Genomic DNA, 27,020 nt, shown 5'->3' with positions numbered 1-27,020 from the left:
CCCACACCTGTCTCTGTCTGTCTCAGACATAGACAGACAGTCTGTGTCTATCTGTCTGTTTCTTTCTCCCCAGACATGTCCAAGTGGTGTTTGTCTCTGGCAAGCTTGGCTCCAGACACCGTGTTTGTCTTCTGACATGTCCAGGTGGTGTTCATGTCTGGGCAGTGTTTTCGTATCAGCAACAGGAAATGGATTTCAGACATGACTTTGTTTCAGTCTTCACTGTTATTCTATGCAGAATCATTTTGATGAGACAGTATGAATCGTACTTGAAGCTCCACTGCACATCTGCCTTCCCTTCCTCTCACCTCACGCTGCCTTCCCTTCCCCTACCTCTCCTCACTCCCTCCCTCCTCGCTCTTTTACTCTCCACCTCCTCACCCTCCCCTCTCTCCCTTTCTCCCCCCCCCAACCTTAGTATTCCCATCAGTTAAGCATCGGGTTGTATCTGCTCATCCTTACTTTTTTTTTTTTTTTTTTTTTTTTTTTTGTATACCTTGGTCGAGGCTCGTATGAGAGCTAACACACAACTCACAGCAATGAGGCATGAGACAAGAGGGGCGGGAGTGGAAGGGACAAAACATTGGGGAACAGACACAGGTGAAATGTGGAAGGGAGAGGGATGGGGATGGGACGGGGAACATGGCGAGGGGAAGATGGACATTAAAGGGACTTTCAGGAAGGAAAGCAGGAGAATTGAAGGAAGTGGGCTTGGGTGGATTATCGGGGGTAGAAAAGATCGAGGATTTGGATGGGGGAAGATAAGAGGTGGTGGTGAACAGCTGTTTTGAAAGCCTGGAGGGAAGAATGGGAAAGAATAGAGTGAGGAAGTTTATTCCAAAGGCGGGAAAAAGAGGAATGAAAGAGTGAAGATGAGCAGTGATTCGTGATTTTGGTAGTTTTACCAGAAGGGGGTTGTTGGCGGACCTTGAGCGCCCTGTGGAAATGTGGTGGGGACAAATCGCAGAGAGAGCAGGGGGGCAAGGCTGGAGAGGAGTCGGTAGAAGACAGAAAGACCACCGACCAACCTGCGGTGATTGAGTGAGAGGCCCAAAGACTCAGCTTCATTGCGGGAGATGCCAATGATCTTAAAAGCCCTGGTTTCGACAGCGTGAAGTCGAGAAAGGTGGGAGGCAGGAGCACCAGCCCAGAGGGGAGAGCAGTACTCCATCAGGCTACGGACAAAAGCTTTGTAAGTGGTCAGGAGCTCAAGAGGGCCGAGGAAGGACTTTGCACGACGGAGGATTCCCAGTCGGCGACTGGCTTTTGAGGCAAGGTTGGAAATGTGACTTTCCCAGGAAAGGTCATGGCAGATAGTGAGACCCAGAAGCTTGAAAGAAAAGACTTCTTCCAGAGGATTGTTGAGAAAGTGGATGGGGGGGTTTTGTAAACGGTCCTTTCGAAGAGACATAGTGAGAGTGTGAGATTTGTCTGGATTGAAAGACATGTTCCACGTGTTGGACCAGTTTGTGATTTTATCCAGATCTGCAGTGAGCGAAGAAGCTGCTGCTTGCCGGTCTGAGGGATGACAGATGGTACGGCAGAGGGTGGAGTCATCGGCAAAGAGAAATAGAGGATTTTCCAGAGAGTCCGAGAGATCATTGATGAAAACCAGAAAAAGAACAGGGCCCAGAACGCTACCTTGAGGAACTCCAGCCAGCACAGGAAGAGGGGATGAAAGAACTCCATTTAGGGCCACACGTTGCTATAATTCACAGACTGGTGTTAGTTTGGTTGCAGTGCTACTCCTACAGTTCTGGGCTGATTACATCCAGACTTGCAACATAGGATCAGCATGACCCCAATTGGTGTACAGGGGTGTTTTCGTCTTTGCCATTGGTCTTGGGAGGGAGGGGGGGATGCAAATTCTCTGTAAATGTGTATCATGTAGTGCCACCATTTTACAGTCCTGCATTCCTGTCCCACATTTTCCAGTGCAGTGAGGTGTTTTGAATTACAAGCAGTAGGTAGGTGTTTGCTGCATGCACATTAACTTTTATTTATTTATCTATTTACTTATTTTGCCAAGTCACAAACAACCAAACAGACAGAAAGACAAACAAATGGATCCAAATGCAATACCCTCTCCTCTGGCGAGGGCAAATATGGCACAAACCATCGGAATCCACACCTCCAACCTTTGTCAGTCTGTTGTATAGGATTGTGTTGCAAACTGAATCCACAGCTCATGGTAATATGCCATCAAGACCAAAAAGCAGTGTTAAAGATATGGACCACTTTGTCTGCATCTTCAAGAATGTTATCTACGAAATCATGTGCACTCTGCGAGAAGATGTACATTGATGAATGTAGCACTTGTTCACTGTATGAACCAACAGCATATTCCTCTTCAAGCCGGTTGCTCTGCAATTCAATATTCCGGACATTCGTTCATCATCACTGAAGGATCCAGTAGTTTTCCCAATTTCAGCACCATAATTATTAATGCAAAGAGCAAACCGTGATCTTCAGGATCGGTACTTTACCTCCCGAAGGGATCATGGAGTGTTATTATTTTTTGTACACATAATCGAGGCTCGTGGGAGAGCGAGCAAACTGAATGGATCAAGATGGAACAGATAAAAACAGGACGGAAAACAAGCACACACAGAGAAGGAATCTCCAAGGAGGAAAAACTGGAAAATTAAGAGCTATTTGGGTGGGGTTAACGAGGGTAAAAATAGATCATGGTTTTGGATTGGGGATGATCAGAGATGGTGATGAACAGCTGTCTTGAAGACCTGGAGGGAAGAATGAGAATGAAGAGGATGTGGAAGTTGATACCACAGGTGGAAAAAAATAAAATAAAATAAAAAGAGACGTACAAATGAGTGGAGGCGAGCAGTGATCCTGGATATAGGTATTTTCACCAGAAGGGGTTGATGGTGGACTGTGTGAGTTGTGTAGAGAGCTTGGAGGGGGGAGGGGCGTGGACAAAGCCCAGAAAGATCAGAAGGTGCATGACACCAGAAACGACATGTTAGAAGACAGCGAGATCACCGACCTGTCTGTGATGGCGAAGTGATAGGCCCATACACTCAAGCTACAGCGCAGGAGATTCCAATGATGGTGAAAGTTTCCAGAGCGTCAAGCTGAGCAAGATTCCCATAAAGGACAGCAGTATTCCATAAAGCTGCCGATGAAAACCTTGTTGGTGGATAGGGGTTCAGGTGTGCCAAGGAAGGACTGTGTATGATGGAGGATGTCCAGTCGGCGGCTGGCTTTGGTGACCATCGTTGAAATGTGGTTTGCCCCAGAAAGATCATGGCTGATAGTGAGAACTAGGAGTTTGAATGTCCTCTCATCTCTTACTTGTCTGGTGTTGGCTTAATGGTTCGGGTGGGGGGCTTTGGATCTGAGAGTCCTGAGTTCAAATCTCACTCAGCTGTTGAATTAATACCAGGTGGGGTTAACTCGGCCTGTCATCCTTCCGAGGTTGACAAAATGAGTGCCAGTATGCTGGTATACTGTGTCGGAATGGCGACCCGTCCAGGATTGTGCCCAATAGCCAAGGAGACTGCTTCAGCAGCACCAACGCTCTGCACAGAGTATGGTCCCAATCTCCTCCTCCTCCTCCTCCTCCTCCTCATCTCTTACAACTTTTCAATCCTATCCCTCTCTCTCTGTTTTACCCCTTGTATTTTACTAAATTTTGTCTCATCTATCTTGCCCCTCATATTTTTTTTCTTTTTCTCACTCTCCTTCACTTTGTTTGTAAAAGGTTCATGTTCCACTGTGACCCTTAAATACGGGTGAAAATAATGTGCATAATGTGGTGCAATACCATTTGTGGAAAAATTTTGGAAATGCATATTCGTCTGCAATTGTAGGTGAAACTTTTCATCCTTTATATAATTAATTTAAGTATATCAGGGGAGACATGAAAGGAATCAGGAGTTTGGTGAAACCGAAATGAAGTTGGTATAAACGTGGAATGAAAATATAAAATCCTCCCCGCTGTATTTTACAGGACAAGTCATCAAGCCAGATATTTTTTAAAGAATACGTGAAGCTTTTACCTCCTGAAGAAGCCTTCGAAGTCGCAGCAGCAGGGTTTTCACACCGGTACATTCAGCACTCGCTTGCCGAAGCAACGTCGGCTCAGAGCTCGCAAGAACCTCCTCCGAGGACCACGCGACGTCGCGAAGGTTTTGAAGGCCCGTCCGGTGAGACACAGCAGGGCTGATTCCTCCAGTCCGCCTACCAGTTTCACAAATACTTGAATTCCTGAGAACAGCACTTGTTTGTACCCTGCAGTCAACACATAAATCACACGTCATGTGTTCTCTCTATATATATATATATATATATATATATATATATATATATACACACACACACACACACACACACACACACACACACACACACACACACACACACACACACACACACACACACACACACACTTTTAGTCTCACTCACTACCCCTGTCTGTGCATGGGCAACAATAAAAGGGTAAAATTTAGCTCCCCCAGGATTATAGGCCAAGTATTGTAACAGTGTTTTCTACGTACTCCTCGGGGAGCTGCAGCTTCCTGTTTCTTCATGGTAGTGGCCAATTCAAGAATAAAGGTGAGACTTTTACTCCTGTTGTCAATATTTCATGGACCCAATCATATTGCTGAAATGCTGGACTGCATTTGTAGTTATCCTTGCAAAAATATAACTGAATATTCACTTCCGACCGATAAAAACATCAGCGTACAAGGAGGGTTACAAAATGGAGACAGACATTATCAGGATCTTTTGTTCAGATATTTATTAGCCCCCCCCCCCCATTGGACTTTGTCCGAAACGGGGGCGAATGGATTTGGTCTCGATTTCCATGTCCGTGTGTGCATCTGCAATCACATCTTGGAAATGAATGGACCGACCATGTTCAAACTTGGCAGACAGATAACGAATGATGGATGACATAAACACGTCATTTCCTTTTGAGATCAGATCAAAGATGGCCGACTGGAGGCCATTTTAGTCATAAAAAACACGATGTTGAACATGTCCTCGAGCATTTCTTGGACATGCATTTACCAATGTTGTTCAAGCTTGGCAGACGGATAGGGAACGATGGCTCACATATGCACGCCATTTGTTTTTTTTGAGATCTGATCCAAGATGGCCGACTGGCGACCATTTTGCTCCTTAAATGAGTCCCAAACCATTTCTCGGACATACATGGTCATAATTTGTTCAAACTTGTCAGAAGCACAGCACATGATGGCATACACTTGCACCTAACTTTATTTTGCAATCTGATCGAAGATGGCCGACTGGTAGAATGGCAGACATTTTCGTTGGAAATAAATATGGGCTCACCCTTTAACTCCGTACAGCAAAATTACTAAAACAACGGAGACCGTGACATTTTATGTCTTTTCCCCTTGTTCCTCAAGTCTTTAGTGGAGATAAAGTGGGATACGGATAATTAGGTTTTTGTTTAAATGATGTTCCCTTAGTGGAGACAACAACTTGACACTGGATAGACTGAAGAAAACGGAATCTCAAACAACCTGCTTAATTACTCAAGAATTATGGGAAATTCTTGAGCGTCTTACACAAAGTGAAATGGTCATCATGATCGAGAAAGTATCGGAAATGCTCTTTCTTCTCATCGTCAAAATTATCTTCACAAATTATTTCCCACAGGACATTTACCTCGTAAGCGAGAACGTACATCCGTGCCACCGTCCTTCCCAACCACCACCCCCATCCCCACTCCATCCCCCTGAGCCCATATACTCTCTGCTGTTACACATGATCACACTGCCAAATTAGTCATCAGCATGGTGGGCATCTGGCCACTGACCCTGGACAAATTGCACGTTTTTTTGGATGCTCTGACCTGCATGTGCTTATCCGTTGTGGGTTTTCTTGGTTTTCTCCATGTACGATGCCTGCGGTTAAATACAAAATTCACGTTACACAGATGCTTGCACACAGTCCATTACAAATGAAGAAAGCAATTTCTCACTCATGGCATCATCCGGCTTGCATACCTGTTCCTACTGGAACAAAGCAAACCGTCCTTTCTTCTATTCGTTCCTCAGACGAGGCAACACGGTATTCCGCCTCAGTAAGCCCTTTAAAATAAATAAACAAAAATCCACACAATTAGACCAACGGGTGGGTGTAAACATGATTAATGGTTTTCTATCCAGTGCAGAAAGAAAAAGGTACTTCCACAAACGGGTTGGGTATGAGAGGGCCAAGGCTAGTGCGTGACCTCCTTGCAAATGAACGGGAGAGGTTGGATCGAGCAAGCGGGGCCTGACGAGAAGCCTCATTATCCTGGCTGCTATATCTGCAGGCCTGACTAGCCAGCCCGAAGCAACTGGAGTAATTAAGAGTTGTCATCGTGCGGTGGGGGAAAGCAGTCACAGCAGACAACTTGCGCTGGCCATCGGGACAAACAAACAGACAACCGTCTCAGCATTTGGGATGAAAGGATCGCAGGGAACAATGCTTGGCTTAAAAGAGCACTTTGTGGAAAACTATCAGCTGATTAAAAAGAGGGAAAAAAGTGCATGCAGTGAAGTTAAAGAAAAAAAACATCAGTTTCCGGTGTGTGTGTGTGTGTGTGTGTGTGTGTGTGTGTGTGTGTGTGTGTGTGTGTGTGTGTGTGTGTGTGTGTGTGTGTGTGTGTGTGTGTGTGTGTGTGTGTGTGTGTGTGTGTGTGTGTGTGTGTGTGTTCCTGGTGATCAGTAAAATTTTAGATTAGCATGAGAGTAAAATGACGAATTACTTGGAAGAAGGGAAACGTAACCAGTCACAAACAAGGTGCCAAAGGACACAAAGTATCTGTTCAGCCACTAAAATACTACTTGTTACATCCCACCAGTTTAGTCCATTTTTTTGTGACGTGGCAGCTCACAAAGGCACCTTTTATGTGCAGAGGGGGTGCAGGAAATACAAGGGGCCATTAAAGCCTCTGCAAGCATGTGCCGGCCCATCTCAGACTCCTGCTCCACAACCAAAATTCTGACCTTGTATTTCACTGATTCCATCCAATTTACTTTCAAAGGAAACCCTTCAAATCCCATTTTTGGCTTCAAAAACGGAATAACAGTTCCAATGACCCTTTCAGGATACTTGTCATGCACTTTATATCAACACACAGAGAATAGTTTAAACTCTGATCACAATCTCTCGTGCTGAAGCTGTCTATGGGCTTCACTTCGCCATTACAGACAGGTCGGTGGTCTCTCTGTCTTCTACCACCTCCTTTCTGGTCTTGCACCCTCTGCTTTTTCCATACATTGTTCCCCCCAGGGTTCTGCAGGGCTCACACGGTCCACCATCAACCCCCTTCTGGTGAAACTACCTCAATCCTGGATCACTGCTCACCTCCACTCATTTGTTTATCCGTTTTTCCCCACCTGTGGAATCATCTTCCACATCCTCTTCAATCTCATTCTTCCCTCCAGATATTCAAGACAGCTGTTCACCACCATCTCAGATCATCCCGAATCCTAAACAATGATCTTTTCTACCCTCGTTAACCCCACCCCAAATCCCTCCTCATTCCAATTTTCCAGTATTCCCTCCTTGGAGTTTCCTTCTGTCACCACCCTGTCCACCCCATGCATGCGTCTTTTGCATCCTCTGTTGTTGTTGTTGTTGTCTGTTACACCCTCATCCATTCACTATACTACCTCTTCTACAAGTCCTGACTGTTAGTGGGGCAACTTAGCTAAATATAGCATAACAATTGTGCATTTTTTGAGGAAAGCACCAAATTTGGCACACGAGTAGCCTAATATATTATGAACAGATTTGGATATTGGGCCATCTCAAATTTTTGATGGCAGTGGAAAATGGCTGCCACAGCCATCAGCGGCTGAATTTGAGATGGCCCAATATCCAAATCTGTTCATAATATATTAGGCTACTCGTGTGCCAAATTTGGTGCTTTCCTCACAAAATGCACAATTGTTATGCTAAGTTGCCCCACTATGTGTACAAAAAATAGCAACAATAAAAAGACAATCATCTTCTACTTTTGTCAGATAATATGATGCGTGTTGTTTTTTATTTTCTATTTTTTTTTCATGTAACCACATGACTTTGTGCATATTTGATTATGTCCATTCTTTAAATTGAGGTTTCAACACATTAAGCTGGAACCACAATTTTCAAAGAATACAGAACAACTAATGCTCCCTTACCTTGCCAGAAATCAAGAAAGTAAAATGGAGTCATAATGTGAGGTGTCAAGCTCCTTCTCAATGTGGCAACTGAAGTGACACTTGAGGTGTCGCATGAATGGGTTCAGTGCAAATGATGATGAAATTGTTAAAGATAAAGGAAAATACATCAACAAAATAAAAAGTACGGAGCATTGACACAGAATGAAATTCGAGAGTTCTGAGAAAACATTACCCCGCAGAGTCATGAGAGCAAAAAGGTACATGGATGGGGTCTGCACGCAGCAAATTTGATTGGTGGAGATGATGTAAAGTGCTTTATTTTGGCCACATATTATTAAAAGTTTTTTGAAAGTGCCAAAAGGTGATTTGAGCTCTCCAGTGTTCAAGTATATAATTCAAGTGAAATAAAATAAATATTTTAAAGGTTGTAATAAAAAAAAAGTTTTTCAGAAGTTTACGCCATTGATGCAGCATCTTACGTACCACCTCATTCAACCCGTTAACATTAGTTCTTCGTGCCTGTTGTTTGCGTCCTTTATGACGTCACTTAAAACAGTAAGTTTCCTGTTTGGAATGATTTTCAATTTTGTTTGCCGTCATACACGTAGACAGACTTTAAAAAAAAAAGTATATATATATATATATATATATATATATATATATATATATATATATATATATATATATATATATATATATATATATATATCACTCCTCTTTGCGTATACACGACCACATTGAATTCAGAGCCAAAGTACTGATAAACTGTAGGCTCGTTTTCCGATTCATGTTCAAAATAAAACATTCAATCAAAATGAAGTTGTTCCATCATAAACTGACATTTTCAGACAAACAGACAGACAGAGTGAACCATTGCTTAACCCCACTTTTCACTTCGCTCACAGGGTAATAATGAGAAACAGCAAAATAGGAAATAATAATCTCAATAATTATAGTTATAATCACATTTATAACCACTGTATAATTCATAAAAAGATAGAGCAAATAAATTTAAAAATAAGCAAACATCCTTTCTCTTTGCCCACATCCAAACTGATGCTCGAGATGGTGTTCCTCCAGTTTATTCACTTATTTTCATATCTCCACCATCCATTGGGACCACACACTGTGTAGAGCGTTGCTGCTGCCGAAGCAGTCTCCTGGGCTATTGGGTACAATCCTGGATGGGTCGCCACTCCGACGCAGGACACCAGCAAGCTGGCACTCATTTTGACGACCTCGGAAGGATGACAGGCAGAGTCAATCCCACCTGGTATTAATTCAACAGCCAAGTGGGATTCGAACTCAGGATCCTCGGATCCCAAGCCCACCACTCTAACCATTAAGCCAACACCAGGCATGTATCTCTACCATAACATCCAACATCCATGAGGAATCAAACAAAGGAACATCAAACTAAAAGTGTGCAAAAAAAACCTCCACATTAGACTTTGACTGCAAAATAGTTATCCGGACCAGGCGATGCAGTTTATGGCTTCTTCTCGTGTGTGACATCAATCCCTTCTCCTACAAGGAATAACGGGATCACAAAGATCCTTCTTTTTGAGTTCAATATCAGAATATCAGACGATAGGTTGATTAAAACGACGTCTGGTGGAAGAAAGCGTCTTGCATCCTTAATCATTGTGTACCTTCTTCCTTCCAGACCTTCTCTTTTCACGATGAAAACTTTTCCATGCAATGTGTGCGTGCACGCACGCACGCACGCACGCACACATGCAAATGAATGGTTTTCTGACTGCACGGATCATCAGCTGGGCACCGTTCGTCCTCGAGGTTTCGATCATTTCAGCCCAGGACCTCTCCAAACGGACACACACAATGTTGTAATGTTTATCACATCTTGGACCCCACTATAAAAACCGTCAGTATGGTGATTGTGCTTGCAGGCCACGTGATAGATCAAATTGAGCTTCCCCAAGCAGATGTGATGTGAATCTGGTCATCTCATCTGCAATTTGGTAATTTAAGAAAAGTCATAAAGACTCATTCTTTTGGTGGACATGATATTCATGATTTTTTTTTGGTGGACCAAACCTGTGCCTGCCACACTGTTCTAATCTTCATTCCTGCTCACTTTTCCTCCCCCCCCCCAAAGAAATTGAGTCGATAAACGAATATATTGGATGAACGTGTGGATGTAGCACAGGCATGATGGGCCAAATGGCCCCTTCCTGTGTTGAAGTTTTTTGCATTTCCTCATAAGAACATATTTTAAATGCATAGCCCTGATTTTCTCTCCTGTCTCTGTCTCTGTCTCTCTCTCAAACTCCTTTATCCTTCTTCCTTCCTTTCGAACTGCCAAATCCAACCGCCTCCAACACCCCCCCCCCCCAATACCTTTGTTTTGAAGGTTATACTTGCCCATATTATGAATCAACACATAAACCTTATTATTCCATCAGAAGAATAAGACATTCTTCAGAATTTTGATCCATGACCTGCGGATTTTAAATCCGGTTTCTTCAGAGTTAATCAGGGGTGTTACATCAATAGGCACCATCCTTAGAATGGAATTACAGTGTTCCAGCATACAAAATGGCTTCTCATTGCTCTTCTTCCATGCTGTCCCTTCACCCATGCAACAACTCAAAGCAAATGACCAAAAGGAACAGAATTTGACAGATCACATGATGACAGACTCTTGAATAAACGTACAATTCACCTTAACATCATGTACCGTATGACAAGGAATACCATTCTGGGGATTGTAAAAACCTCAATGGGAATCCTGGTAATTACACCTTCATTATGGTATTCTGATAATCCGAAGAACAATTCACCTTCTTTGTTACTTTTCAATGCTCAAAGGCTCATGATGGAGCTAGCAAATCAATCATACGCACGACAAAGGAATTCGGATGACACATCAGCTTGTGTACTTTCACGTGATCTCGATACATCAGGCGATGTCGGATAAATCATCACGGTGGAGGAATTCGACTCGAGCTGGGATCCCGGCATAACGAGCAGTCAGTTCAAATGGGAGAGAGGAAAACGGGTAAACCCTTGAAGCGGGTCATTTCCCAGACAATCCCCTTTGTTGTTCCACATGAAGACAACTTGAAAATAGGAAGTTGCAAAGTACATTTAGCAGTTAGGAAATGCCAAATGCATCTTGGGGAAAAAAAAAATCAAGTATGGTTGTGTGGTGACTGTACAGGAGATTTCGGGATAATGTTCGTATAGTATTGTATGCGAGTGCATACCAACAACATATCTTATGGACTGCCCACCAACTGCATCATTGCACAACTGACAGCTGAAACACAACCTTACAAGAATGTACTGTTCTCCTCATTGGTCTGATACATCAACAGACATGAAGATATGAATCGATATTGATATATGATATGAAGATTGTTCAGTTTCACATTCAGGAGACACCAAATTATCCAAACGAACCATCCTATTGAAAGGTCCAACCCGAGTGGAAAAGCCTGATTCATTTCCTCAACAAGTGCTGCGATCTGAGAACCCATTTTGCGTGAAACGGGGAATTCTTCCAATAAATACCAAGCTTCAGCTCTCGCAGACATGATTTACTGCTTCTTCATTTGACCCCAAAAAAGTGCAAGCGTTCAGGAAGTCCCTCTGGCTAACCGTACCTCCGTAGTCAGGAGAGCTGCGAGTCGTCAAAGCGATTGTGGAAGCTGGAATTGTAATGAAACTCCACGGCCTACAACATGAAGGTCAGAGCGACAGACAAGCGTGAAGGAAAGACCCATCAGTACGCACTGGGGGTAAATAATGTACACAGCGTGCGGGAAAACGCACTTACGGCATCATCGGACGGTCCACAATTTGGCGCCATGAGAAAAATGTGATAAATTGCAGGCATTTCCTGTCGCGAATAAAACTTTTTTTAAAAAGGAAACCGGAGATTGTGAGTGTATTATTTGCTTCAATAAGCAAAGCAAATTAGGCCGGAGACAAGCGAGCCAGGAATCTCGATGAACGGCGAACTTCATGCTTACTGTGGAAATAATTTTGCATCACTGCTTTCACCAAAAAGCAACATTTAACTCCACGTGTGCAAACATACATCCACATTGTTTTTTGGGTTTTTTTTTATAAACATACCATAAAACACACAGCCACAAGAGTCGTTCATGCATCCGTGATAATGTTGTTGCTTTAACAGAGTTTGAAGACCACCGGAGAATCATGGTATTGTCGGCGTTGGGAGAAACAAACACCAGCCATTATTAACCCCACCTGATTGTGCACCTTTCAAAACGTGGGTGGCAGAAGGCTTGCAGGCTTCTGACATATCAACGGTAAGCATCAGATCATCCTCGTCTAACTCAAGGGAACCCATGCTCAACACGAGATCCTAAAGGAAGAAAACAAAAACAAAAAAAAAAACAAAACAGGCAAGTCATTCACTTTCAAGTACATTAAAAAAAAAGCATGAAGTCTTGAAAAATCTAAACTTGTGCTTCCCTTACATGTGCTTAACTTTGAAATTACAGGGTTTGTACAGGCTCCCTTGATAAGGTGGTAAACTTGCATTTCATTAGAAAGCCACCGCGCTAAATGATAAGAACATCGGTGGCCAATACCCATCTCACCACCAAAAACATTCAACGAAACAAAGGGGGGTTGGAGAAGGTCTTATTCCATCTTGTTCCATCTTACATTCAGACAAATAAGATCAGTTGTATTCTGCTTCTCCATGACTCTTGACCCACAAATACAGAAGAAGAAAAAAACATTTTGACAAAAATCTACTCTTTCAACAATAGAGAACACTTACGTGGAAACAGAAGGAGGTTCATGCCATTTAGCCAATCATGGGGAAGGAGTGAGGTAGAGACAGGTAAAACACCAGGGTGTTTTGGGGGGGATCGAGTGGGTTATGTGGTGATGAACGAATAAACAGGACAGCACATCCACTCAAAAAAACACACACACTGTGTCGGAAGCATTATCAAATGGACGACATGTATACCAGTTTAATGCTCAACCAAAGCACGGCAAACATCGACACCTCTCCCTGCATCTAAAACACCAGGACAGCAATTTATTGCTGGGTTGGGATTCGAACCCAGGCTATATGCCTATGCAGCTCGGAGGAGAATGTGCATTGACCTCGAGGCTATCCTGCCAGCCCATCTATAAGGACATTTGTTCTCGGTGAAGAAAACCTTGTTCTCTCAAATTTTGAGCACAGATTATAAAAATTCCAAGTGATGAACAGCTGTTGGAATTTAATCCATTTCATTAATTCAGAAATGGATGCATTGTAAGAAAGAAATCCTTGGGGATGTTTCTGTGCTAATTTCGATAAGATTGAGTACGTTCAAAAAAATAATGAAATGATTATTCAATGTATCCGTTCAGTTGCTCTTTTGGAGCAATTTTTTTTTTTAAATCCAATTTTATTTAAATTATAAACAAAACCTCAATCAAACTTTCAAGGAACCTCGTCTGTATCTAATGCATTTATAGTTCAACTTAACTTGAAATTAAAATTTAGTTTTGTCAAAGAAAGGGACAAGACAAGTCCAGGTCGAGATTGGCTATTTAATGCAAGTAAAACGAGAACAGCACTCGTAGAGCGTGTAGTGTCGACTTGCACATTAATACTGAATATATATATATATATATATATATATATATATATATATATATATATATATATATATATATATATATATATATATATACATACATATATACATAGATACCATCGTTAACTGCACATGCTAATAGTATGGCCCATATACCCGCATCATCCATGCACCCTATTATATCAAATAGTTTCTTGGCATGGGTTATGAATGTCAAAAATTTAATTCTTCCCTCACATCGGGTCATAGATCAGATAGAGGAAGTTTCAGATTTTTCATATCAGGATTTAAATTCAACCAATTATGGCTGGAATACCACTTCACTGAAGATGTCATCATTATCTCCCTATATACTCCATGGGGTCATGGGGAGTTGATGAGATATCCCAAGTTTCAATTTATTTTTTTCGTTGAACAGTTTCAGACAAAATTACGTCCATTTTTTTTTTCCTTTTCATCCAACATGGCTGCCATACCATGTGTCCTCTGATGTCAGAGTGAGAAATGGAATATTCTCCATGGGGAGTCCCTCCTACGTTTAAAGGTTTACATCGATCGGACAAGCGGTTGCAGAGAAGAGCATTTTTAAAGCAAAAATATCAAGATGTGGACACACACACAACCGCACACAGACAAACAGGGGCATTGCAATAAATAGTCTTGCATCACCTTTGGGTCAACACTAATAAATGCTATATATATATTAAACTATGATGAAACTGAATTTGGTGTTTGTTTATAAAATGCACAAAATTATTATTCTCTGGTTTAGCACAAAAACACAAAGTGAAATGATTCTGATCTCATGCTGCACAGTCGAGATAAAAACGAATTGTGTGACCTTCATGTTATTCATGTAATAAACTATGATAGGCCCCAGGCATTTCTTCATGTCCTATATAAATTCAACATGAGAAAAGCAAAAAGAGAGATCAAATTCAAAAGGCCTGTAGTCTACCCCCTGATGAAGACACAATTCAATCGCACAATGCAATATAGAGCACAGGATGGTGCAATGGTCAATCACTATATATTGCCTTATTCTTGCAGTCTCGACTCGGTCAGGTGTTCCATTTGATAAGGTAATGCTGGCACACAAACAATTTTTCAATGCAATTTGGAATACGAGCAGCAGCTTCAAAGTTGACATTTACTCAAAGTCTTGTTTGGTTCCAGCATTTTAGTGACAAGTCAAGTGCCAGCTGTGTTCAAAAGGCTTGTTGAAGGTTATATCTTCTTCCACATTGATACGCAGCATTCAAGGCAAGTCAGTGTGATGCTTTCTTCTCAGCTCATCAACCGTTTGAGCAAATGAAGAGCATAATCCAGCTACAAGTCATTATTGTGGATACATTTATTTACTTCAGCTTTTATGGTATTCAAGATTTGTCATATATATATATATATATATATATATATATATATATATATATATATATATATATATATATATATATATATATATATATATATATATATATATATATATATATATATATATATATATACGACAAGTTAACAAATGGTATTTCAGAAAGAAATGCTCAGCAATTTGTGTAGAGACAGCCACGTTTTGTCCACAAATGGTTTGGAAGCACAGAAGACATCACTTGTGATATGGCCAATCATAAGGATGACACGGATGCTTCCGCAGAAATCTGCAAAATTACTGAAGTCCCATTTAGTGCACAGTGGTGTTTATTTATTTATTGATTTGTTTTCACAAAAGTGGATGGAAAATTAAATATTTCATCATGAAATTCAAAAGGTAACATACTCCATCTTATTTAATTAAATATTTCTTTCTATTTAGTTTTTGTTTGATTTCAATTTTAAACCAAATCAGCTTTCTGTTGAACAAACCACTCCACCATCAGTGTGTTACATTCTCCCCTCTTCCGTGAGATTAGACTTTGGTACAAAAGCAATGGAATTCATTCTATAATTTATTAAGCAGATAACCAAAGATGTTCACAAATTTATAAGTACCATTAAAAAAGGTTACCAATATCAGCATGAAATCCCCCGTGTCAACAGTTTATGTGATGTGATGCATCCGATACGAGCAGGAGTACCCGGGGTTGCCCCGTGATGTTATAATCCTGTTGGAATTTTGAAGAAATGTAATTTTTGTTTTCTATTTTTTTTTGTGGGGGCCCAAAGCACTTTCCTGCACCCACTAAGTAATGGGGTCAAGGATTATTTAATATTACCTTTCACATAACTACAAAGGCTTAGGTACTATTACGGAGTGATATATATATATATATATATATATATATATATATATATATATATATATATATATATATATATATATATATATATATATATATATATATATATATATACATATTCAACTGATTTTTCAAAATTTTCAAGCTTTTTTGTATAAAATGCTCTGCAGCACTTACTAATGAACCTCTGAAAGTTTGACGAAGATCCATTCAACCATCTCCGAGAAAAATGGTTCGGCATCACACACACACACACACACACACACACACACACACACACACACACACACACACACACACACACACACACACACACACACCTCATAGTTATAGACAAAGTGTTGTACCTTCTTCCATTACAAGACACTAGACAACCATAAAGCAGCCTCTTTAGCAAGGAATAGACGAGATGGTCGGCCACTACCTAACCGAAGCAGGTGCAGAATTTGGAGTTGGGCCCAAAATGCAATGGCCTGAAGTTTATGGCATCACATGGATGGATTTAAAATAGCAGACAATTAAACTCAATACAACCCATCAACCATGCTTAATGCGACAAATTCCCTTTATATCAGCATGTTAACAACGGAGATTTGTGGGATCATTCGCAATTACTTTCTTTTGTTGAAATCTTACAAACAGTTGTATGTCAAACATCTTCTGATGGCCTTTTGGTGACTGAAAAGGCTGAGACGAACCATCTGTAGATATACCCGTGCCCATAAATATGCAATCAACTCCCACACTGCCGAGATGGTTTAAATTCCAATGCCATTGTGGAGTATTTATAGGGAACTGTGGGGGCGTGTGGCAGGCTTCTTGCATTCGGCATGTCTCGCCATCAAAACTCTTCACTTTTTGGACGATGTGCCTTCAACTTGCAGCCACTGTACTGACAGCTCGTACTGCTACACATCCCAAAAGAGTTCATGAATAATAGAATTACAAGTATATGTCAATGTTGCACCCAGTAGAGCCCCAAAATCCGATCATCACGCTCGACCAAAAAAAAAAAACAAAAAAAACTCACTCTTGTTGGCAGCAGTCTCTCCACCAATTTATTATTTACATGACATTTCATAAAAATTGATCACTTTTCAAATGAGCGCGGTGTAAAAAAAGTACACGCGGTCACATGAACAATCTGCAGGTTATGAGGTCCCATAGATTTCTCACAACTCATCAACCAATTATAATCAAATGAGGATCAATTATACCCATTGCAACATTTCCTGCAAATTAGAGAGCTTTAATCAGTGGTGTTTATTGCAAATTAACAAATGATCTAATGCCTGGATTTATGATACCAATCAGTTCAGTTCCAGAAATAAATGAAATGGATATTTACAATGATAATCTAAAAAAGGTTGGAGAGAGGAGAGGTCGTCAATATTGCACATGATCTCCAGATTTATTTACAAACTAATGTTGGTTTGACAACTTCATATCATTAGAGCTTAAATTAACATCATTTTCTGCACATAAAGACTGCAACACCCCCCCCCCCCACAACCATCTACTTTAACAACAATCCTCTGGTAGAAGTCCTTTAATTCAAGCTTCTGGGTGTTACTATCTGCCATGATCTTTCCTGGGAAAGCCACATTTCCAACCTGGTCTCCAAAGCCAGATGCCGACTGGCAATCCTCTGTCATACAAGGTCCTTCCTCAGCCAACCTGAGCTCCTGACCACATACAAAGCTTTCATCTGCAGCCTGATGGAGTACTACCCTCCCCTTTGGGCTGGTGCTCCTGCCTCTCACCTTTCTCAGCTTTACGCTGTGGAAACCAAGGCATTTTTGGATCATTGGTATTTCCTGCGATGAGGCTGAGTCTTTGAGCCTCTCACTCTCTCACCGCAGGCAGGTCGGTGGTCTTTGTCTTTTATCATCAACTCTCTGGCCTCACCTCCCTTGCTATGTCTGTGATATGTCCCCCCCCCGTATTTCTGCAGGGTGCTCAAGGTCCGCAAGCAATTCCCTTCTGGTAAAACTACCAAAATCAAGAAATCGCTGCTCACCTTCACTCTTTCATCCCTCTTTCTTCCAGCTATTGGAACAAACTCGCACACTCTCTTCAATCCCATTCTTCCCTCCAGGTCTTCTAAACAACTGTTCACCACTTATCCTCCCCATCCAAAACCATGATCTTTTCTACCCCACCAATCCAGCCCAAACCCATTTCGTTGAAATCCCCCTGCTTTCCTTCCTGAAAGTCCCTGTCATGTGAAGACCTGAAAGTCCCTGCAATGTCCATCTTGTTTACCCTGTGTACCCCAACCCATCCCTCTCCCTTACACAGATCTCATGTCTCTGTTTTGTCCTTCCCTCTCCCACCCCTCGAGTCTCCTGCTCCCCTTGTTATACGTTATGTGTGTTAGCTCTCATACGGGCATCGATCGACAGTGCATAAGATTTATTTTTTAAAGGGTTTACACAACTCCTGATAAGTAATTTCAAAGTTATCAAGAGTTTAAATAGAGTAAAAACTTTGTGCCAAAATAGGATAGGAAGGGAGGTAACGGTTATGGCAATAATATCTGACAAAAGACGCATGGGTTGTTGCATAACAAGAGCATCGGGTAAAGGCTTTGGTAAACAGACAAGGTTGATGTTGTTGTGTTCTATTTCAGATGACAAGCCGTGCCCACTAGTTGCTTCACTGATGTATTTAATAACCAGAGTTGGTGTCAAATCCACCCAATGCTCGCCTGTTTATACATTTATCGTTTTTAAAAGACTCGTCTAATAATTAATATTATTTATAAAGCGCATTGCAGTGAAGTCTGCTCCAAATAATTTTAAAGCAATATATGTATTTGTATATTGTAATCAGTAACAAGAGCGCAAGTGAGCACAATATACGCCCGAACAAGAAGGTATATACAGAATTGTGCTACTAGATGGAAAACAGCATCCTGGTTGCCATGGCAACCACTTTAGATGAAGAACTTATGTCACGACACACCGACTCCACAGTCTGTACCTATGTACCAGATATGAAACGTGAAAGTTGAAAACTTTGGGAGTTAGAGTGCGGACAGGAACGGACGGACAGACAGACAGACAGACAGACAGACAGACAGACAGACAGACAGACGGAAAGACGGATGACCGGTATCACATAATACGCCCCGATATATATATATATATATATATATATATATATATATATATATATATATATATATATATATATATATATATATATATATATATATATATATATATATATATATATATATATATATATATATATATATATGGAGTATAAAAAATAGTGCGGTGGATAAAGACATTAGAAAAGAAAAAATAACTTGCACCAAAAACTTTAACATTTTCATGCTGACGCTGACGCTGACGCTCACGCTCACGCTGACGCTCACGCTGACGCTGACGCTCACGCTCACGCTCACGCTGATGCTCACGCTGACGCTCACGCTCACGCTCACGCTGACGCTCACGCTCACGCTCACGCTGACGCTCATTCTCACGCTCACGCCGGGGGTATCGCTATAGCTCTTTGTTCTTCGAACAGGCGAGCTAAAACGACAGCATGTTGTACTTGACAAGCATATTGCATATCTATCTGTGTCTTAATGAGGATGTAAAATCAAGTGAAACACGTTAAAAAAAAATGGATATTTTATAACACAATGTTGTTGCTGCTGTTGTGGTGGGAGCTGTGATTGTTGTTGGTTGTGTGCTCTTTCTGTGTACTTTTATATTGTTGTGGGAATGCATTGTAGGGGCTAATTTTGCATAGTGAAGGGTAGTATCTCCCATGTTGCATGCATTAGAGCAAGCATGAGGTAATTTAATTGTGACACGAGATATGCGTCGTTTTGTGTAGAAAGACGTTGTCTACCAACCCCCAATTTTATGTCGAAAACCGCCATCTCTGGAAAACCATTTCCAATGTTTTTCCCTTTGGAATGTATTTTATGTGCTTCTGGATTGTTGGTGGAACTTGAGCGCCCTGCGGATATATGGCGGGGACAAATTGCAGACACAGCAGGGGGGGGGCGAGACCAGGGAGAAGACGATAGAAGACATAAAGACCACTGACCTGCCTGCAGTGAGAGAGTGAGAGGCCCAAAGACTCGGCGTCATCGCGGGAGATACCAATGATCCGAAATGCCTTGGTTTCCACAGCGGAAAGCCGAGAAAGGTGAGAGGCAGGCGCACCAGCCCAGAGGGGAGAGCAGTACTCCATCAGGCTGCAGTTGAAAGCTTTGTATGTGGTCAGAAGCTCAGGTGGGCCGAGGAAGGACTTTGCACGACGGAGGATTCCCAGTCGGCGACTGGCTTTGGGGCCAAGTTGGAAATGTGGCTTTCCCAGGAAAGATCATGGCAGATAGTGAGGCCAAGAAGCTTGAAAGAAAGGACTTCTTCCAGACGGTTGTAGAGAAAGTGGATGGGGGGGGGGGGGTTCCAACCGGTCCTTTCGGAAAGACATAGTGAGTGTGAGATTTGTCCGGATTGAAAGACATGTTCCACGTGTTGGACCAGTTTGTGATTTTACCCAGATCTGCAGTGAGCAAAGAAGCTGCTGCTTGCTGTTCTGAGGGATGACAGATGTTACGGCAGAGGGTGGAGTCATCAGCAAAGAGATATAGAGAATTTTCCAGACAGTCGGAGAGATCGTTGATGAAAACCAGAAAAATAACAGGGCCCAGAACGCTCCCTTGAGGAACTCCAGCCTGGACAGGAAAAGGGGATGAAAGAACTCCATTTTTGGCCACACGTTTACCTTGACAGGAGAGGAAGTCTGCAAGCCATGAGTGGAGATGGCCTTCAATACCATAGGAAGAGAGTTTGGTGAGCAGGACAGGGTGCCAGACTGTGTCAAAAGCACGCGATATGTCTTGGGATATGGCTCTGATTTCATGTAAGGCGTTGAGGACCTCCATTCATTGTTGGGAGAGCAGAAGCAGCATATCCAGGGTAGAGTGACCTGATCTGAAACCAAATTGATGATCAGAAATCAGGCCATTGGAGAAGAGGAAGGTTTTAATGTCTGAAGTGATGATGGATTCCATAACCTTGCTGATGATTGGGAAAAGGCTGATTGGTCTGGAGTTGCAGGGATCTGTTTTTGCACGGCGGTAATGTTTGCTGATTTCCAAGCAGATGGCAGATGACCTTGAGCAAATGAGAGGGACAATACAACAAAGAGAGGGTGAGTAAGCACAGAGGAGCAGGTTTTTAGGACATGTGGGCTGATGCCTTCTGGACCGGTTGCAGAATCTGAGTCGAGGTTTGACAGCAATCTCTCCACCTTGTCAGGAGAAGAGGACACAGAGTCCAGGGACAGTTGGGTGCGACTGGGTAAGGTGGGTACAGAAAGTGATGGGTTTTGGACACAAGATTTTGATGCAAGCACCGAGTTTAGGCATTCAGCCTTTTCACGTGCGGTATCAGCAGTGAGGCCATTTGAGGTAAGGGAGGGAATGGAGGGGGAACATACACCAGAAACAGATTTGATTAAACGCCACCACGATTTTGAGGAGGGAGAGAGGTTTGAGAGTTCAGACTTGAGATGAGAAAGATGTTGTTTTCTGGCTCTCCTGAGGGTAGATACACACTTGTTCCGAGCTTTATGGAAGGAACTGAGATTACTCTCAGTTGGGTTTGCTTTCCTTGAGGCAAAGGCAAGTTGTTTCAGGACAACTGCCTCACTACAAGCTTCAGTAAACCAAGGGCAGGAGGAACGGTAGGACAACTAAAGACGAGAGGGGATAAATCTGTGCATGAGGGAGAGCAGGTTTCTTTGAAAGAATTCCTAGATGAGTTGATGATGGAGAAAGTCGCGATTTCAGTGCCGAAGTTTGATGGCTGCTTGGAGACCCTGCCAGTCGGCTTGAGTGAAATGCCAGACACGACGGCACTGAGGTGGTTCTCTGATAACAACCAGAGATGTCCACTTTGACAAGCACGTGGTCAGAAGAACCAATTGGTGCAGAGGAAGAGCAGCACATATTTTCACGGGAATTTGTCAAAAATCAGATCCAGAAGAGACAGAGTACAATTGGTTGAGCTCCGGGTAGGGAACTTGACCGATTGAGACAGTCCCAATGAGTCGCAGAAAGCTTTTGCTGAGGTGCCGTGACACGTGAGAGAGGTACCCACACCCAGCCAACTGGCATGATGACAATTTAAGTCACCACATTTGAGAAAGAGAGAGTTTGGATGAGAATATAGAAGTTGGTCCATGTTTTCAGATAGTGAGGTGTAAATGGAGTCATCATTGTTAGGTGGACGGTACAGTACACATATAAACATGAGGTGGGAGTGGAGGGAAGTCATAGCCAGAGGTATTCCTGGGGGTGTCGGTGAGTGAGGGCAGTGCATGGAGAGTGAGGAATAGAGTCTTTGATGAAGAGAGCAACTCCTCCACCAGGACGAGGCTCAGGTCTGTGATACCGGAGGAGGAAGTAACCAGGGAGAGATACTTGGGAGTCAGACACATCTTGGGGGAGGAAAGTTTCTGTTTGGCAGATTAAGTCTCGTTTGTCAGTGGCAACATGTATGGAAAGATCTGAAAGGTTTGATCGAAGGCCCCGGATATTTGAGGTCCACACTGTTAATGAAGAGGGAGGGGAGGAGGCTTTGGGTACAGGGGATGGGAGGGGAGGGGGGGTAGTACAAGGGAGGAGTGGGTGGGGAGGTAAGGAGAGTTGTTGAAGGAGTGTGGGGGATTGCAGAATGTCTTGGGGAGGGGGCCGGATGAGGAGGAGAAAAGGCTCTGTGGTGCTGGGGGAGAGGGGGGAGCAAGAGAGGGGGAAGAAGGCAGTTGAGGATTTGAGGAGGTGGAGTGATGAGATGGAGGTGAGAGGGCAGGAGAAAGAGGCAGCTTTGTGGATGTGAAGGGGGGCAACTTTGAGAAGGGTGAGTGAGGAGAGTGAATGGTGGGAGAAGGATGAGTGGGGAGAGTTGAGGGAGAAAGGTGAGGGGGGAATTTTTGAGAGAGGTGAGAGGGAGGCTTGGAGGGAGAAGAGTGTGATGGTTGCTTTGAGAGGGAGGGGTGAGATGGCACTGAAGTTGGAAAAAAAGGAATGGTTTCTGGAAAGCGAACATTCATTGCAAACTGGGTTTTTTTTTAATTTTTAGGTTGGAGATGCGATTAAAGACTTTTCTTGATGGATGCAATAACGGCAAATTAAGAGAACTAGTTCGTGCCGGTAAAAATAAATAAATAAATAAAAAGAAATAAATATTCCAACCGCGAGCAAGAAACAACAACCACACAGGCCGTTTCTTCGCTCTCGCGTGCCCGTACGTGCGTGGCCCGGAAGTTCGCATCTCACAGTTACGATGATTCGCAATTTAGGTTTTAATGGACAATTATTCAATTAGCGCCAACGTATTTTACCTTTTCGCAATGTTGTCGCAAGGAAAAACAAAAAGAGAAGAGAAGAGAGAAAAAAAAATTACTTCCTGGTTCGGAGCATACCAGCACGCCGATGTTACCAAAATTTATGCACCGTCTCATATGAAAACGATCATAACTTGGGGCATTGTGTTTATCTATAAACGCGCATAAGAAATCGAGAAATTATTAGAATGCACGAAGTCATCAGTCTCCGGAAGCCCGTACGTTGTAACCCGTAATGTGGAGCGCGGCTGAGCTTCCCTTCCCCATCAGCCACGCCCACGCAACAACGTGTCTTGTCATTGGTTTGGTAGGAAGCACAACTTGGGAAGCACTTGTCCGATTAATATCAAACCTTGAAAAGGCCCATCCTCAGGTGCCCAGCAATATATCTGGCAAGTTTCAATTAGATTGGACCATTGGTTGTCGAGAAACAGCGGTCAGAGAGACACACACACACACACACACACACACACACACACACACACACACACACACACACACACACACACACACACACACACACACACACACACACACACACACACACACACACACACACACACACACACACACACACACACACACACACACACACACACACACACACACACACACACACACACACACACACACTGCTGGAATTATAGCTAGATGGAGAGAAGAAACGCTGTAACAGTTGGACGTTTTAGGCAAGGTATGAGGGAAAGGTCGAATTGAGAGCAGTCTGTTAAAATAGAAGAACAGTCTGTTGAAATCTCGTCTATCTCCTGTGGTATGAAACAGGCCTTAAGAGACTTAGATAATTAAGGATCCCATTTGTGAACTTGTGGGCGCTTACACGGTAGGGGTTAAGGGTGATTATTTATTGATCACGAATTGCTTCTCCCCTATTCCTGCCCCATGTTCCTTGGATTACACTTTGAAATTAATCACTTGGTCTTCATGTAAATTTGGGTGGTTCTGATAACTTCACCAAAATCTAATCAGTTCGGCCTTGTTACACACCCAACCTGCCCATCAAATTTCAACCGAATCAGTCCACAACTGTTTGAGATATCCTGCTCACAGACAGACACAAAAACAAGCAGACAGAGGTGAAAACATAACGTTCATCCACCTTTGGTGGCAGAGATAATGAAAGAAAGAGTTCACAGGATGGTACAACATGGTCTCCATTGTTTCATCTTGTGGTATGGGCACATTAGCTGTACCTTTATGGCATTGTAATCCTGGCACAGAAACTACTCACAAAATTCTATTTTGGAATTCGGCAATTGCTTCAAAATCAAGTTTCCTCAAGGTTCTGCTTGCTCACAACATTTTCATCAAAAGTCAACTGCCGGTCTTCTTCAGCTTCAACATCGATACAAAAATATAAGTAAACTAGAGAGAAATCAATGACGCGCCATCGCAAACCTCCACCTCAAGAAAGTTAAAAGATGGGAAAAAGTTCCACAAGGAATGACCCAACATCAAACTTTGAGTTATCTCTATATATATATCTCTATATATATATATATATATATATATATATATATATATATATATATATATATATATATATATATATATATATATATATATATATATATACATATATATATATACATATATATATATACATATACATATATATATATATATATATATATATATATATATATATATATACATATACACATATACACACACACACACACACACATACACTACCGGTCAAAAGTTTTAGCACAACCCCATTTTCCAGTTTTTACTGAAATTTAAGCAATTTAATGTTTCAATGTGAATAAACTGAAATGGTACAAAGCAAAGCAGTAAACTGCCAGAGGTAAAAAAAAAAAAGAAAATAAAATAAAATCAAAGTTTAGGTTACCAAAAACTGAAAAATAATGTAAATTTCAGAGTTGTTAAAAAAGGCCCTTTTCAGGGAACAAGTAATGGGTTAGTAACTGCAGCTGTTCTGCAGCAATTGAAGTACATTAAGCCTTGAAAGTTGATGCAAATAATTCGAACAGGTGTCCCAAATTTTGTTGATAAGTTACAAACCCTCTGTCTGAATAAAAGCAGTGTTGGAACAGACTGTGTTGCTGCACCCTCTGAAGCATTATTTGGACAATATTGCACTGCAGGAAGGAGCATATTGCTATCATTATGGTGAGAAAAAGGCAATTAACAAAGGAAGACAAAAAGACCATTATAACCATTAAAAGTGGAGGTCTTTCCTTAAGAGAATTTGCAAGCGAAGCCAAGGTGTCAGTGAGTACAGTTTCCGACACCATCAAAAGGCATTTGGAAACTGGAGGAAACTGATAGGAAGAGGTCTGGCAGACCCAAAGCCACAACACAATCAGAAGACAAGTTTCTGAGAGTCAGGCATGCAAACAATGCATGCAAGCAACGTAACAGCTTACGCGATTGGTGGCTCACAGGACAGCAGCTTCAAGCACAGCTTAACACTGGTCAAAGTAAGGAAGTCTCAGTTTCAACTGTGAAGAGAAGACTTCGACAGGTCGAGTGGCAGTAAGAAAGCCATTGCTAGGATGGCAAAATAAGAAGAAGAGGCTTTCCTGGGCCATGAAGCACCGCCATTGGACTAGTGAAAACTGGAAGAAGGTCTTATGGACTGATGAATCAAAATTTGAAATCTTCCGTCCATCATGCAGGGTTTTTGTATGCCGTCGAGTCGGCGAAAGGATGGTTCCTCAGTGTGTGACACCAACTGTCAAACATGGAGGAAGAAGCGTGATGATCTGGGGCTCTTTTGCTGGATCCAGAGTTGGCAACTTGCACAGAGTGACTGGCACCCTGAACCAAACGGGCGACCACAGCATTTTGCAGCACCATGGAATACCCTCTGGTCTACGCCTAGTTGGTCAGGGGTTCATCGTACAGCAAGATAACAACCCAAAACATACCTCCAGGCTATTTCAGACCTACCTGAGAAGAAAAGAACAAGACGGTAGGCTTCAAATCATGGAATGGCCAGCACAGTCTTCAGACTTAAAACCCATCTCGCTGGTTTGAGATGAACTGGACAGAAGGGTGAAAGCAAAGCAACCTACAAGTGCAACAGATTTGTGGGAACTTCTGCAACAATGTTGGGAAGAACTTTCCGAACAATATTTGATTTCCATTGAAGAAAGAATGCCACGAGTATGTTCGGTTGTTATATCTGCAAAACGTGGCTACTTTGATGAGTCAAAAATTTAGATTAAATTTTGTTCAACAAAACGATTCCATGATTTTTTTTTTATCTATCTGCAATTGTTTATTTGTTCTATGCTTTAATTCTAGAGTACATTGAAACATTAAAATGCTTAAATTTCAGTAAAAACTGGAAAAATTGGGGTGTTCTCAATCTTCTGACCAGTAGTGTATGTATAATCTTCCGTTTTGACCCCCTCGGAACCTAATTAGCACCCCCTGGGACATGAACTGGGGGGGTCAAATCAAAAAACGGTACATATTTTAAGCGTCCCTCAATGTTGATTGCATCATGCAAAGTTTCATTATAAAATGTTAAAAATGTTTTTTGGGGTATTTGACCTTTTGACCTTTTGACCTTGCCCCAGGAGGCAGTGCCAAAAACAATACTGCACATTCTTGCCATGTGATGATCATAACTACCAAGTCTGGTGAATTTGTGCACAACAGTTTCA

General features: G+C 42.1%; 1 protein-coding gene across 1 annotated transcript in view; it reads right to left on the bottom strand.

Annotated features, from left to right (window-relative positions):
* LOC147027242 (uncharacterized) overlaps positions 1-27,020 on the bottom strand; it is a 151,019-nt gene that overhangs the window by 75,735 nt on the left and 48,264 nt on the right. Inside the window, 4 exon segments of the mRNA XM_085883506.1 lie at positions 4,020-4,251; positions 5,846-5,897; positions 6,000-6,083; positions 12,390-12,507. Of these exon segments, the coding sequence (XP_085739632.1) occupies positions 4,020-4,251; positions 5,846-5,897; positions 6,000-6,083; positions 12,390-12,507 (486 nt within the window).

Source organism: Eptatretus burgeri, chromosome 5 (genome assembly GCF_056783735.1).
Source record: "Eptatretus burgeri isolate ZD-2024b chromosome 5, Ebu_testis_v1, whole genome shotgun sequence".
NCBI classification, from domain to species: domain Eukaryota; kingdom Metazoa; phylum Chordata; class Myxini; order Myxiniformes; family Myxinidae; genus Eptatretus; species Eptatretus burgeri.
Note: the sequence above shows the minus strand (reverse complement) of the source record. Positions and strands in the feature narration are given on the sequence as shown.